General features: G+C 40.5%; 1 protein-coding gene across 2 annotated transcripts; it reads right to left on the bottom strand.

Annotated features, from left to right (window-relative positions):
• Positions 1-373: 373 nt before the first annotated feature.
• On the bottom strand, positions 374-12,524 carry ube4a (ubiquitination factor E4A (UFD2 homolog, yeast)). Of its 2 annotated transcripts, XM_046074179.1 has the most exons (20): positions 12,423-12,524; positions 10,358-10,527; positions 9,968-10,144; positions 7,930-8,042; positions 7,677-7,829; positions 7,406-7,565; positions 7,039-7,241; positions 6,653-6,844; positions 6,220-6,553; positions 5,886-6,012; positions 5,408-5,715; positions 4,898-5,030; positions 4,563-4,753; positions 4,229-4,329; positions 3,541-3,654; positions 2,438-2,612; positions 2,164-2,344; positions 1,821-1,968; positions 1,530-1,687; positions 374-1,348 (listed from the first exon to the last, which is right to left on the bottom strand). In XM_046074179.1, exons 2-20 carry the CDS (start codon positions 10,485-10,487, stop codon positions 1,213-1,215), a joined length of 3,234 nt encoding a protein of 1,077 aa, XP_045930135.1. In that variant the 5' UTR covers positions 10,488-10,527; positions 12,423-12,524; the 3' UTR covers positions 374-1,212. The 2 variants fall into 2 exon arrangements, 1 of the variants encoding a protein (XP_045930135.1); XR_006828791.1 differs by lacking the exon at positions 374-1,348 and having other exon boundaries at positions 1,549-1,687; positions 2,228-2,344.
• Positions 12,525-13,525: the final 1,001 nt, after the last annotated feature.

Here is a 13,525-nt window from a genome sequence, read left to right as displayed (position 1 = left end):
AATTTTACATTTTTCCATTGAGACAAATTGTTAAATGTTTTCCCAAGGATTTAACACTTTATTACTACATTATTTCTTTGTTTGCTTTTCAAGAGAGTCTGCTTTTGCCCACTGTGAATACGTATTGATTGGTAACTGCAGTGAGCAGCTCCTCTCCAATTTCACTCTGCATTGCAATAAGTGTCTATCAATGGCACGCTTAACAATAAAGCTATTTTAGTATGCATTCTGGCATTTTTAGGTAGACTTAATTTTACATGTGTGTGTGAATGTGTACTACATCCTAAAATGTGCTTCAAATTTGTGTAAATATTGTATAGTGACTGAAGCACTTTAAATCCTTATATCCAACAACCTATTAATTAGCAAGCTCTCAGATCCTAACAGGATCTTTATTTAGTGCTTCATTAAAGGCAGGTGCACTTGAATCACAGATTTATCTATACATGTTCAAATGCAGATTTCACAGTATGGTTTTGTGCTACAGGTGTATTATTACAGTGAAAAAGATTTTGAGCATCTCCAAGTAAATCTAGATTATTTCCAATAAAATAAAGTCACACACAATTAAATTCAGTTTGAGCTATGCCTGACTGAATTGCTAATTTTATTTACAATTCTGCTTGAGATTCAACCAAAAGCACTAAAATATAGGGTGTTTAAGATCTTTAAAAGGCAGAGCTTAATGTGAAATCAAGGTCAAATCATAAACAATTCCATCCATGTTCTGCCTTAAGAGTTCCCAGAAATACTTACCTTGCAGTATAAAACCTGGTCAGTGAAGAGTTCGTATAGTAGATTCAACAAGTCATGTTGAAACTGATAACGTCTGGCCAGAGTTCCGATTGTAATAATAACCAAAAATAACCAATTAATACATAGTATTCAGGGAGAGAGGAACCAGAGGTTGAATCACCCTACTATTGTTAACGTAGGGCATCATGGGAGTCAAATAGCTACTGTGCATGGATTTTGAAGTTGTCACCAGCCGGTGGGCTACAGTTTGCCTGGACTTTTGGCGCAGAGAGAATCCACAGAGCACAAAGTCTGCGTGAAAAGGCTAATGCAATGTTAGTCGGACCGGAGAAGTCAGAGGAAATCCACAGAGGCAAGCACACCATGGATTAGCCAAGAAGCACAGGAGCACGCAATATGTGAGCCAAGAGAGAAAACAACGATGCAGTCAATGTTTATCGTAGGGAGGGATCACGGCTAGCCACTGGGTCCTAGCTGCAGCCTCTCCTGCTTATGCTTATCCAGCCACTGCAAGATCTGCTGTTTGAGTTCCTCGTTTGGCCTGATCTGGTCCATGGTTAGAGGACTGCGGTTGAAAGGGTCTGTCTGGTCACTGCAAGGAGGACACAATGATTAAATGCTTATGTATTTGACTCCAGCACACCAAGCTTTTATGTATACATCTCATTCACGCGTTTATTTTCTGACTGTACAGTAATATATTACAGTAAAGACACAGATATCCCAAGTAATGAGAGAAGAAGAATTTCGGCGCTTTGTAGGACTTAACTAACCTGAGGAGATGCCTTGCTATAGTTGAGCGGTCAACTGTGACATTGGAAGAAGGAAGGAGAACAGGATCCAGCATCAGAGTGGACATGATGGGATCCAAGAACTCATCTGGGGCATCGGAGTACGTCTCCTCTTCCTGCTGCTGCCTGTCTGCATGGGACTAGAACAGAGGCACAACGAACAACAAACCTTTTGTGTGTTTCCATTTATATTCACCACCATAAACACGGCATAGATTCATAAAACAAATGATTTACTCAAGTGTTATATCTGGTTTCTAACTCAAATGATACCTTTATTTTGTCAGCAAGAAGTCCAAAAGCCACAATCATGTCCCCAGGCTTGTTTATCTTCTTCAGTACCCTAACTGTTTGGGAGAAGAGGGTAGGAGAGTACGATCGTCCATCCTTTGGAACTGTAGCACAAAAATTCTCCTCATCACTGCCAAAAACACAAACAAACATTTATAATGGAAACCCCAGCAGTGATCGTACTCAGCAGTGTTCCACTGTATTCCTTCTCCTGATCATATGGAACCAATAAAGTAAGTAGATTAAACAAGTTACATAAGGAAGTACTTTTTACAGTTTCTCCTCTACTGTAACAATTCTACAAAGAGCAGTGTTCACAACATACCCCAGATTCAGGTAGATGGTGCAGATGTCAGAAACAAGCTGCTGGGGCTTGAAGTCAAACTCACTGAAGTCCTTGACTTTAAGGGCGCCCATCTTAGGACCCACAAGGTGCTGCAGGAAGTAGTTCAGCATGGAGATGATCCTCTCAGCCAGGAAGGGGTGCACAAAGATCCCCCTGATCTCTGGAAAATGATAAATGAAAAAACCACGGCACGGATGAGGACAAACTTTAAATGGATGAACCGATATGAAGAGTCAAATCTTTTCTGCCTGACCTGAGGTGAGGAAGGCCAGTGTGCCGATGGTCTCATTAGACATGATGTTGTGGAAGCGGCCCAGCTGTCCCAACATCTGCAGGCTTGACTCCTTCTCTCTTCGGGCATCGGGGGCCAGGCCTTCCCACTCGCCTCGATCCCGCTCCAGCTGCAGAATCTTGATTTTACTCAGGTACTACAATAGAAGATGATAAGAGTATCAGTCTTATTCTTTTGTTGAGCTAATAAAAAAAATTACTGAGATAAAAACACAGCTAAAATAATAAATGATTTAGCACTTATGAGGATTTAAATTACTTGACATTTTTGGCACATGAGTTTACATACCATCTAACCATTACCACCAGTTACATGTGAAGTGAGCCCAACAACAAAATGACTAAACACCAGACAAACAGAAGTGAAAATGGTTCGATTGTCCTCCATATCTGAAAGAACTCTTGGTTCCTTGTAGTTCTACATATTCACTTAGAGATGCAATATCTTGTCTTTACTGTACCAAGAATCTTCTCAGCCACTGGACGTAAAGCTTTTCATTATAAAGTTACTTACGATTGGAACAATCTCCCTCTTTCCCATCTCATCTTTTCGCAGATTTAGATTATCTATATTTAATTAAATTAACAATGTGTGTTAATTTAGTTACAGTATTGCTTGTAATTTATAATTTCTTTTTCATGTGTTATGGGTCCTGATTGTGTAATGGGGTAAATGAGATTGATGTGCCAGTTATAACAGGTTTGAACCATGATGTGTCTTAAAATCTTGTATTCATTGTCTGGGGTGAGGTTGTAAGATGCTTAGCAACTCAATTGTTTTGAGTATTTATTTTGTGTATTTGTATTCTCTGTATTTTTTATTTTATTGTTATTATTATTATTATTTTTTTCCTGTTGTATTATGTATGTGTGTTTTTGGGACCCTCTTGAAAACAAGATGCTGCATCTCAAGGGGCTATCCGCTAATAAACTGAAATTGAAAATAAATAAAACATAATGGCTGTTGACTCTATACACTACGTAGTAATACTGTAATGGAAAAGCTTATTTGTCAAAATTGGTGTAAAGTTTTGCACGCATGTGTGATGGTTAACTCAGTCTTACCTGAATGGCCTCATCTAGTAGGAAGATGGCATCGTTCATCAGTAAGTTGAGGAACCTGAGGAACAGAGGGGGGTTCATGGCCTCCAGGTTCTCAGATGCATAGTTCGCCAAATGCTGTAACAAGAGATGTCGCACTAAATAAAGAGCACACTGGGATCAATCTGCTTAATAAACTACAGTTTCCCAGTACATAATTACCTGGTAGTAAACCATACATGCCTGTTTTTGCCCACATTCATTCCGTCTTTACCTTTATACTTACAGCTATTGATGGTAGGAACAAGGAGCCCAAGCCTAAGCCCAGAATACATTGAGTGAAATGTAACCTGTCCATCTGCCAGTGTTCATCTAACACCAACATTGTTATTCAGTAGTTCAACAGTATGTGGTCTGGAAACACATTTTCAGACTTACTTTTAAGCCTTCAGTGGTGAGTGAATTTTTAGGTGAGAATATTCTTAAATAAAGGGATTTATGGAGGTTGTTTCTAGCTGTTGGGACAGCAAGCAACATGATTGGGACAGGATTAGATTTTTGAGGATTATTAGATGCACTAACAGTCCACAAATCACATGAAGAGTGCACCAAACTCACACAGAAAAAGAATGAAACCTTCTTTTTGTAAGGCAAAAATCAATCATACCACTATCCAAGTTTATTTGTATGAAGAATCTCTAAATAGTTTTACCTTGACACTCTCTCTATAGTTCTCTTTGCCCCACATGTACTTGAGGATGGGATACATGGGTCTTCTGTAGTTGAATTTCTGTTCAAACTGATGAGGATCACCTTGGAAAAAAAGAGAGACAAATTAATTAATTTCTACCTTCTATTTGTTTTCACTTTATCGAAGTTCTGCAAAACACACATTTGTTTTCACACACAATCCAACCTATGAACAGTTTCACCTGACTGGAAAATACTTTTTCTTTAATTTCACATTGTGAGTGTTAGAGCACCTGATAAACAATCTATGGAAGTAAATATGTCTTTATTCAAAGTGGCCAGTACTGTACATTCACCTGTGAATTCAATGTCGACAAAAACAGTGATGAGGGCCTCGGCCAGCTGAGGTGCATGTCTATAGGAGCAGAAGACTCTCTCTCGCTGGAACACGATTGGCTGAACAGCGCCAGGAGCCACCGGCTCCATGTGGGGCATCACTGCCTCTAAGACCTCTGCTAGCTTTGCTCTCAAATGAGGGTTCTTCATCCTGTTGTGCATACAGGACAGGAGGGACTGAAGCAATATATGAAAAAAATTCCAAGATGGCCTGCACCATTTGAGCACCACTGGGCCTTATACTTCTACATTTCAGCTGACCTCAATCACAGATATGATAGATTAAGTCATGTACCTCTCTACGTTACCCATGAAGACAGTGATGAAGTTAAGAATCTGCTCCAGACTTTCTGCAGACGTCTCCAAAACATCGTCTGCAAATCGACGCAGGAAGATGAAAAAATCTCCCATGTTCTCCGCAAAAAACTCTGACAAAAAAGACATTTAAGTATTATTATTTATTATTATTATTATTAAGTATTTGAATTTACATTTTTCAATAGAACTGAGCCTGAACCCTGCAGCATTTAATAAACTCAAACCTTATTAAAAACTGAATTTTGACAATAAAATTGGGTGAAATATAAATCATTACATGCTGGCAAGGTGTCGTAACATCAGGTGGAAATGGCTGCTACATTCAAATCATGTTTCTATTAGTTATTATGAGGTGAGGAGGCAACAATTGATCATGCAACACACTGTTTCACATGCTCCAAAACAGACGACAAATAACAATGAATGACAAAAAATAATAAATAGCCTGTTACATTATATTTGTACTGTCGTGGAAGTTCTGACGTACCTGGTACATAGCAGAGCATATTATTCTGTAGGGGGGGCAGGGGAAAACTGAGTGCTACATGTTCAGGCCCCTGGTTTCCCATGCCAAGCTGAACCAGCAGAGCACCTGTGGAAGCTTGGAGGTTAAGGCAGCATTGCAGCATGGCAGGCTGCGTAGTGGCAGCTTTGGTTGACAGATAAACAATCATTAGACGCTCAAACTGCTCCAGGAGCTGCTCCGACATTGGGTTGCCTGTTCGCTGGGCCTCCTGCCACGTCACCTGGAGCCGGTGGAGACTCTGGTTCATCTTCACCATCTGCTCATGGAGTCTGCACATGCACACAGATTCATGGACACAAACAAAACAAAGACAACATGGGTTAATGCAGACATACAGTGCTAACATGAGGAACATACAGACTACATTTCTCTAGGATCTATTAAACAAACACTAAAGTCTTCATGGAAGTTATGTTGGTGCTTGTTTGAAGTTAAGTACCTATGGAAGCCAAGATGCAGGGTGAGTTGTGTGAGGACAAGGTTTTCAGTCAGCAAGCTGTAGGACTGCGCAGACTCCACCGCCTGCTGAGGGGGCAGAGGGATCAGACAGGTTTCCTTGTCGAGACCTGTTAACAGACACAGGAGATCATTTAGTCATGAAATTTAATGTATACTCTTGGAAAATCCTACTGCTATTAAAAAACTGCTGTAAAAAAGCTGTAAACCCACTTGTAAGAGCAACACACATACCAGAACTGCTGTATTAATACTGATAATGTATTCTAAATGGTTAAAGAGAAAGTTTATAGACACTCATTTTCACATATCTTAACCTCTTGCGTGCACATTGCGATTGCGCCTCTCCTCTTCGCTCAGCTCTTTAAGGGAGCAGTAGGTAGGGTTGAAAGTGAGCAGTTTGGGCGACCGAGGCCTGCAAAAGGGCTGGCACAGCTTCAGCAGCGCTGCACCCAAGTTTAAGAAGAACGCATCTGACGCATACATCTGGAAGAAGATCTCTGGCATCTGATTGGCCCAGATCTTGGCCCGGCCGGCGTTAGCCTGCAGACAGCTGCCCAACCACGAGAGCAGCAAGTGGCGTGTCTCACCAGATCGCTGGAGCAGGTTTTTAAAGATCTGGTGCAACTTGTCATGAAACTGGCCCATAAACTGCGACACAAGGGGAGTACAGATCATTAGCCCTGAGATGTGCGTAGTTTTGCAATCAGTAACAACAAACAACAGCAACATCAAACTGAATCTGTTTACCTGGTGGATGTTGGCCTCCTGGACCTTTGTCTCCTGGGCACTGGAGCGGGAGGGGTTCAGGAAGTAGCGATGTCCCTCCACCACACCTGGGGTTTTTAACAAGCAGGAGATACTCAACACTGCCCCCAGTAGGCTCTTCTGGTACTGTAAACCATTAGCTGGGTCTTTGGGCTGAATGTGTTCTACCAATACCTAGAAAACCAAAAAAGGAAAAAGGAAAAATTTGACAAGTTAAGGACACTAAAAAAACAAAGAAAGCTTTACGTAGCACTGTGAAATGTACAACATATCTATAATTCTATGATTACTGTATATTATTGTACTAGAGTAGTGAGCACTGAAATGAAACAGCTGTCGTAAGTAGGCAAATTTATGTGTCTTCTGACCTTGGCAGTCTCTTTATTGTGGCTGAAATAGAGCAGAACTTCTAGGTAGAAGTAGAGGAGAGGCTGGCACAGGTCCAAATCTTTGATGCGTCCCTGGAAGATATCAAACACTGGCACTATCACCTCCGCGAAGGTACGCACCTCCTGGTCGGAGAGTAGGCCAGCAATGACTTCTTCCACAAACTCTATCACCTCCTCTGGTTCTGAAACACAGTGACTGCATAAGGAACTGAGAAGAGAAAACTCTAGGCAAAGCTTTACTAAAGACAACAAGAAAAATAACAAGACAAAAAAGTGAGAGGCAGGGAGGCAACAAATACATGAAAGAAAGGAAACTGTCGGGCCAAAACTGGCATCCTGAACATACGTGCTCTGCTGAAAGCTTCCAGCAGAAGGTCAAGAAGCTGTTCGTAGACATTCTGGCTGATGTAGATCTCCGGGGTGAGCAGAACTGTCCGTGTGTTAGAAACTGTCAGGTTCTTACAGCGGAGAGCAAAGGGCAGTAATTTCTCTGGTACCTTTGTCACCTAGTGCACAGATAATCAAGTCACTGAATTATGGAAGAGAATTGGTTATTTTTTCTGTTCCAATCTCTGAACATAGTTTCATTAGTGCTAAAATTTGTCCTACAATCGCACCTCTTCTTTGGCCCTTTGGTAACAAGCAAAAAGGTAAGGGATGGCACACTTCTCTCCAGCATCACGGTCAGCAGACAGGTTAACAGCGCTGCATGACGTCATGTAGATGAGGAGGTTTCCTGGCTCTGGCAGCAGCAGACGGTTAAACAGAGCCTGGAGGACACCAGTTGTACCAAACATTTAGAGGCTTATTGAGTGGAGAGAAACAAGACATGGGAATAATAGAGTGATGACATAAGAACATGTTGCTGACCTGTTCTATGTTGTCCATGTCCAGCCAGTCCTGTCCATCCAGATCTGCAGCCATCTCTTCCAGGTAAACACAACGAGGAGGGATCCCATTACCTCCTCTCAGACTGGGGTCACCTACGGGTGAGAATAAAACCAGGGTCCATTAAATAGTCTGCTCAAATCATATTGCACAGAACAACCTGTGAAGCTTAAACCAAGCCAAGCAGGACTTGGAAAATAAACCAACAGCATTAACATCAACATCAGAATAAATAAGACATGGAAGGATTAAATGCACAGTATGTATTGCTGAAAACCTCTGATTTATTTCAAACTGAGGTGGCAGAGGGGGGGGGGGGCTTTTAACCTGCATTTCCTGAGCACTGTGACTCACCCTTAAGCGGTCTCGGTGGGAAAAAGACTCAGAGTCTCACAGAGATTTCACAGCAAGACCTTTTAGTGTGCAATGTCTTTGTATTGTTCTGAAGCGTGTTGAGTCATTTGTTGCAGTACATACTGGAAACTTAAAATTTGACTTTGAAGACAGCTAGCACCATCCAACAATACCACAAACAACACAACTGACAGATTATGCTACTATTCAGGTACAACACAGTTGGACCACACACCTGTCTGTCCGTCTAAGGTCCTTTCCCTAGATTGGGTACTTGACCATAGGGAAAAGTGGTTTGCTGGTAATGTAAGTGTCAACATGGTTTATCTGACCTGATTCTGTAACCTCCAGGCCCTATCTTCCACCTGGCTGACACAAACAGCGCAAAGCGCAGAGCAAGTGTTGTTGCTAGTTTCCAACCGACACAATTCTCATTTTCACACCCAGCGCCCACGTTGTGTAAGTTGCAAATGTACTTGCGCCCATCTGTGTGACCACGGCAGTGTCGGCCTTAAAATGAGATGTGGTCAGGCGCCTTGCTATCTTGAGGCAGCAGAAAGCAATTGTGCCACTGACGAACAAAAATCAGGCCAAAAGTCAATTGCACAGTATTTCCCTGCTATTTAAAGGACTCATCATTCCAACAGTAAGATGATCCCCAAGTAAGACTCTGTGCACATTTGAACACAATGCTAAGCAGCATAACTTCATTGATTATTTAAATCTCCAAACACTCTGACAGATTCGGTCAGGATGCACTGACAGCAGTGTCGCTTCTCACACTGGTCAGCTTTGGTATGAAAGGTTGAAGACTTGTTACTACAAAAACTACAGTTACTATAGAGCTACTGCTGGCTTATTATAACCTACAGAAACAATAAGTTAACTAGATATTGCAGAAAATACTACTGTTTACTACTGTAGATCCTCTCTACTGTCTACCATGGTGAATTTCCAGTGTTAAAAAACCCAACATAGTGACTACTTTTACTGTCCAGTGTTCTGCACCGTCAAAATGCAAGACTAAGGCAAGACCACAGAGAGAGAGACGGACTCTGTGTTTATCAATGATGCTTGGTGCTAAAATGTAATCACAGCTGATGGACAACGTATCCCAGATGTCGAGTTTAATGTTAAGTTGCTGACCATATTGTCAACACTATTTTGTTGCTGCTGTTTACAGACACAAATTCAGAAAATGTGCTACAGACTTAGTACTTTCTGGATGTACTGTATATGTGTATGCTTAAATGTATGTTAAAACTGTTTATATTGGTTTATTTATTATATTTCAAATTTAAATAGTTGTATATATGTTCTGTGTGTTGCATGAAGGGGCTAAACTTACATTTCATTGTTGTAAAACAACAAATCCTGTGGAAGGTCTTCTACACGCTACACAGTAATCAGATATCTTTCAACAAACTATACACCACTTGTTTGTCACACCTTTAATCTGTGGACACATTTATAAACCTGAAACTAGACGAAGACCCAAGTCAGTCACTGACCAAACAAAACATATAACAATCAGACACAATTTGACAGCTACAGCTGAGTTAATCTCAGTATAGGTATTTTTCTCACCCAAAAAACAGATGTTATCCTATCCTACACACTTCTGCTGTATAAAGACGATATAAGTTACAGATAAAACTTTACTTACTGTTGTCCAGAGTCATGAGAAATATACGCTGGATCATGTGATTGACATTGAGCTGTTCGCACAGCTCCTGCCGGGAGCGGAAAGAGCGGCTGATCTCTGCCACCGAGTCGTCATTGTCATCAACGCTGTCTGACACAGAGTTTTCTGACTCTGACTGGCTCTCTCCTGAGTCCTCCACTGTGATACAAGACACAGAGGGTAAGTGTTAAGCCATGTGGATACATTTAAGCCAGATGTTATGTATGGCCTTTATTATTTAATTTATGTATTTACATGCATTTTGTTATGAACTGCATTATTACTATATGCATTATGACTGATCAAAATCCAGTCCACATAGGCACTGACGATACTTCTTATTAGAGGGCTGCAGTGGCTGTGATAACTCACATGGTGGTTCTGCAGACAGTTGTTCTGATTTCTGGCCTGATGCAAACTGCTTAGCATCAGCCAGTGAGCTGAAGAGAGCCGCGAAGGGGTTGCAGGAGATGTTTTGGTTGTTGTTGCCCTGGTCAGTCATCTCACTGGGGCTCAACAATCACTCCATCCAAGATCCCAGCCTTAAGGAGCAATGCAGACACAACAACTAAGTGGCAATAGAACAAGACTTACAAGTAAGGCATAACTGCACATGTACAGTATATTTCCACTCATGAAATCATTATCATCATTGTCCCTTTATTATCATCATCACCGCACTCTTACAGAAATCACTTCATTCAAATTAACCGGAAAGTGTGTCTATTTTTATTGTGATTAAAATCAGCGTTACAAGTAGTTAAAGATGAGTAGGGTATCTTCGTCTTCTTCTTTGAGGTTTTAAGGCAGCTGGCATCCTTGATGTTGCATAACTGCGTCAGAGGTTTTATGTCCCTCATTGCCCAGTTCCTGCAGTCGTTTAATCAGTCCAGTTGTCCTCAAAAATCTATAGTCGTCTTCTACCCTCTCCACTACCTCCACAATTTACCTTTTTATACCAGTCTCATCTAGTCCTCATCTATGCAAATTCTGCAAGCATTTCCTGTCTATGTATATCATATTTTCTGCATGTTATGACACATCCTACTGTTTCTATGTCTTGCCACTGAACACAATAAACTGCTGGATGTTTTATCCAATAAAGTAAAGTTTAGATTTAGATAGACTTTGTCCTAATTTCAGTCTGATCATTAATACATCCTCTTTACTTCTAACTCTACGTCTCACCGTACCAACTTCGAATTTAATTTAAATGCCTTCTTTTCTTGTCTGATCCTACTGTTTTCACTCTTTATTTACACTATGCTTTCCCCCTCTGACTTTGAAAGTTTAATATTGACTGTCTATTTTATGGTTCCAAGTATGCCGATATGTCAAGGGACTCACATGAATGTGACCTCTTTGTCAGTGAACAAGATCAGGCATATGATCTTGATCTTGATGATGTATTTTTTAAGGAATCCTAAGAAGGCTAAATTTCTATGCCAAGTTCTTATCAACTTTTACAGAGGAGCACTAAGAAAGCATCCCGACTGGAAACATCACCAACCACAAGTTATTTATTTTGTTGAGTAAAAGGGACTGAAAAAAAGACTTTACTTAATTTTACTCATCATATTTGTTGAAAAAAAGATTTTATCATAATTGTTTTGAATGTTCTACCTCAAATTTGTTAGGCGATCCACTGTTTGGCATCAAGTGTTGAAAGAGATCTGGTATCTGCTCTTCCCCATCCTCAGCACTGCACCACGCATAATAGTTTATTTCTGTATATCATCTCATAATTTTGTGTATATCATTTGCTTTTTGTAGCATAAAGGGAACTTCAAACTGCATCTCTTGGTTACAACCCTGTAAATGAATGTACCTTGTATCCTTCGCGCCCGTTAGAATATGTTAGGAATCTAACATAACATGCTAAGATAACACGGGGCATGTTATGGCAGACAAATATGTTTTGTTGACTATGAGAAACCGCTTGTGACGAGGATATAAACTTTTTGGCATGACATTCAGAAAACTGTTAATTAATAAAACAACTACACCTGCTTACAGGTCGTCAAAGCGAACATATGGAGCAGTATAGTACAGTATGGACTGACTGTCATTAAGTTCACCGGACAGCGATTTACCGCTGCAATGTGTTGTCAGGGTTACCCATCAGTCCTTACCGATACTAACTCGTGTTACTTTATTGAGCTATCTTTCCAGATAGCCACAACTGCGCTATTTCAATTGTCTTGTCACACATTAAGCAATTTAGTAGCGGCTTTAGCTACTTGACGCTGGTTAGCTAACTAGCTAGCAGGCTGGTAGCACTGACCGTCTTGCATCAGTGCTAGTTAGCTAGTTAGCTAGCTAGCTTTCATGGGGTCACCACGACTGTATTTCAGCATTGATTTTATAAACTGTTATATTGATTTTGTGTATTATCAGTCTACATAATGTATACAAACAATAAAGAGGGCTGTCGTACCTGTTTGAAGTGTCTGTTTTTGATTTTAATAATTGCTTCTACGAAACCAGGAGCAGTTCCTCAGTAAATTGAAATTGTAAACGTCATCAAAATGAGACGGAGAGTATTCTTTTGCTGGGTAACTTTTTTAAAAACAAAATATGAAAACATTGTCTAAAACGGGTTAATAAACAACCTCTCTGTGTGACAGTGTTAAAGGTAGTGAACATTCTGATATTTACCATGTTTGGTTTAAACCAGATTTACAATAAATATGTGGGAGAACAATTCTTGACAGTTATGTAAAAAAAAATAAGACTGATAAGATGTGTTTTATGCAAAAACAAACAAACAAAAAAAAAAAAACAGTGCATGTACATTTTAAAGAATATTTGAATAATATTTTGGTTGGGAGATACAGACTTAGTTCGTTAAAAATGCACCATGCACAACAGGATGAGCAGTTCATCCAAGCTAAATTATCTTAATTTCTGGTCCTGGTTAAAAACTTAATTTAGTGACAGAAGAAGAAGAAGACTTGCCAACACATGTATTCCAAGCTCAATAAGTATAGTTTGTTGAACAGCATTTCGTTCTTTGTTTATCTCAAATGTGAGACTGCACTGGCTGTTTGACAGATGACATTTCAGCTACATCCGCTAGGGCTGTGTGATGTTTGCTGACCGTCAGCAGAGGGCAGCAGCAGACTGCATCTCTGACCCTGTCTCTTGACGAAGTGGGCCGAAGCTGTCTGAGTTTTCATGATTGCTGTTGTATTACTGTATATTGTCCGCTACGTAGCAGTAATACAACAGCAATCATAAAAATGGTAGACAAAAATTAAGTATATTCAGTGGAGCAGTGCTGAGGATGAATCTGAGTTTAAAAGTCTGATAGCTTGGGGGAAAATGTCTGGTGGTGCCGCAGACACTGTAGCTTTTCCCAGAAGGCAGGAGGTTGAACCGGCATTGGCTGGGGTGGGTACAGGGTGGGTACTGTCTTTTAGCATCCTTTTGGCTCAGCGTAGGCACCTCACCTCATTGCTATCACTGATGCTCGGGAGATGGGTACCAACGATCTTCTGAGCAGTTTTAATCACCTTTTGTAGAGCCCTTTAATTTTAC

The sequence above is a fragment of the Micropterus dolomieu genome, linkage group LG17, assembly GCF_021292245.1.
Source record: "Micropterus dolomieu isolate WLL.071019.BEF.003 ecotype Adirondacks linkage group LG17, ASM2129224v1, whole genome shotgun sequence".
NCBI lineage: Eukaryota > Metazoa > Chordata > Actinopteri > Centrarchiformes > Centrarchidae > Micropterus > Micropterus dolomieu.
This window is presented reverse-complemented; position numbering and strand designations above follow the sequence as displayed.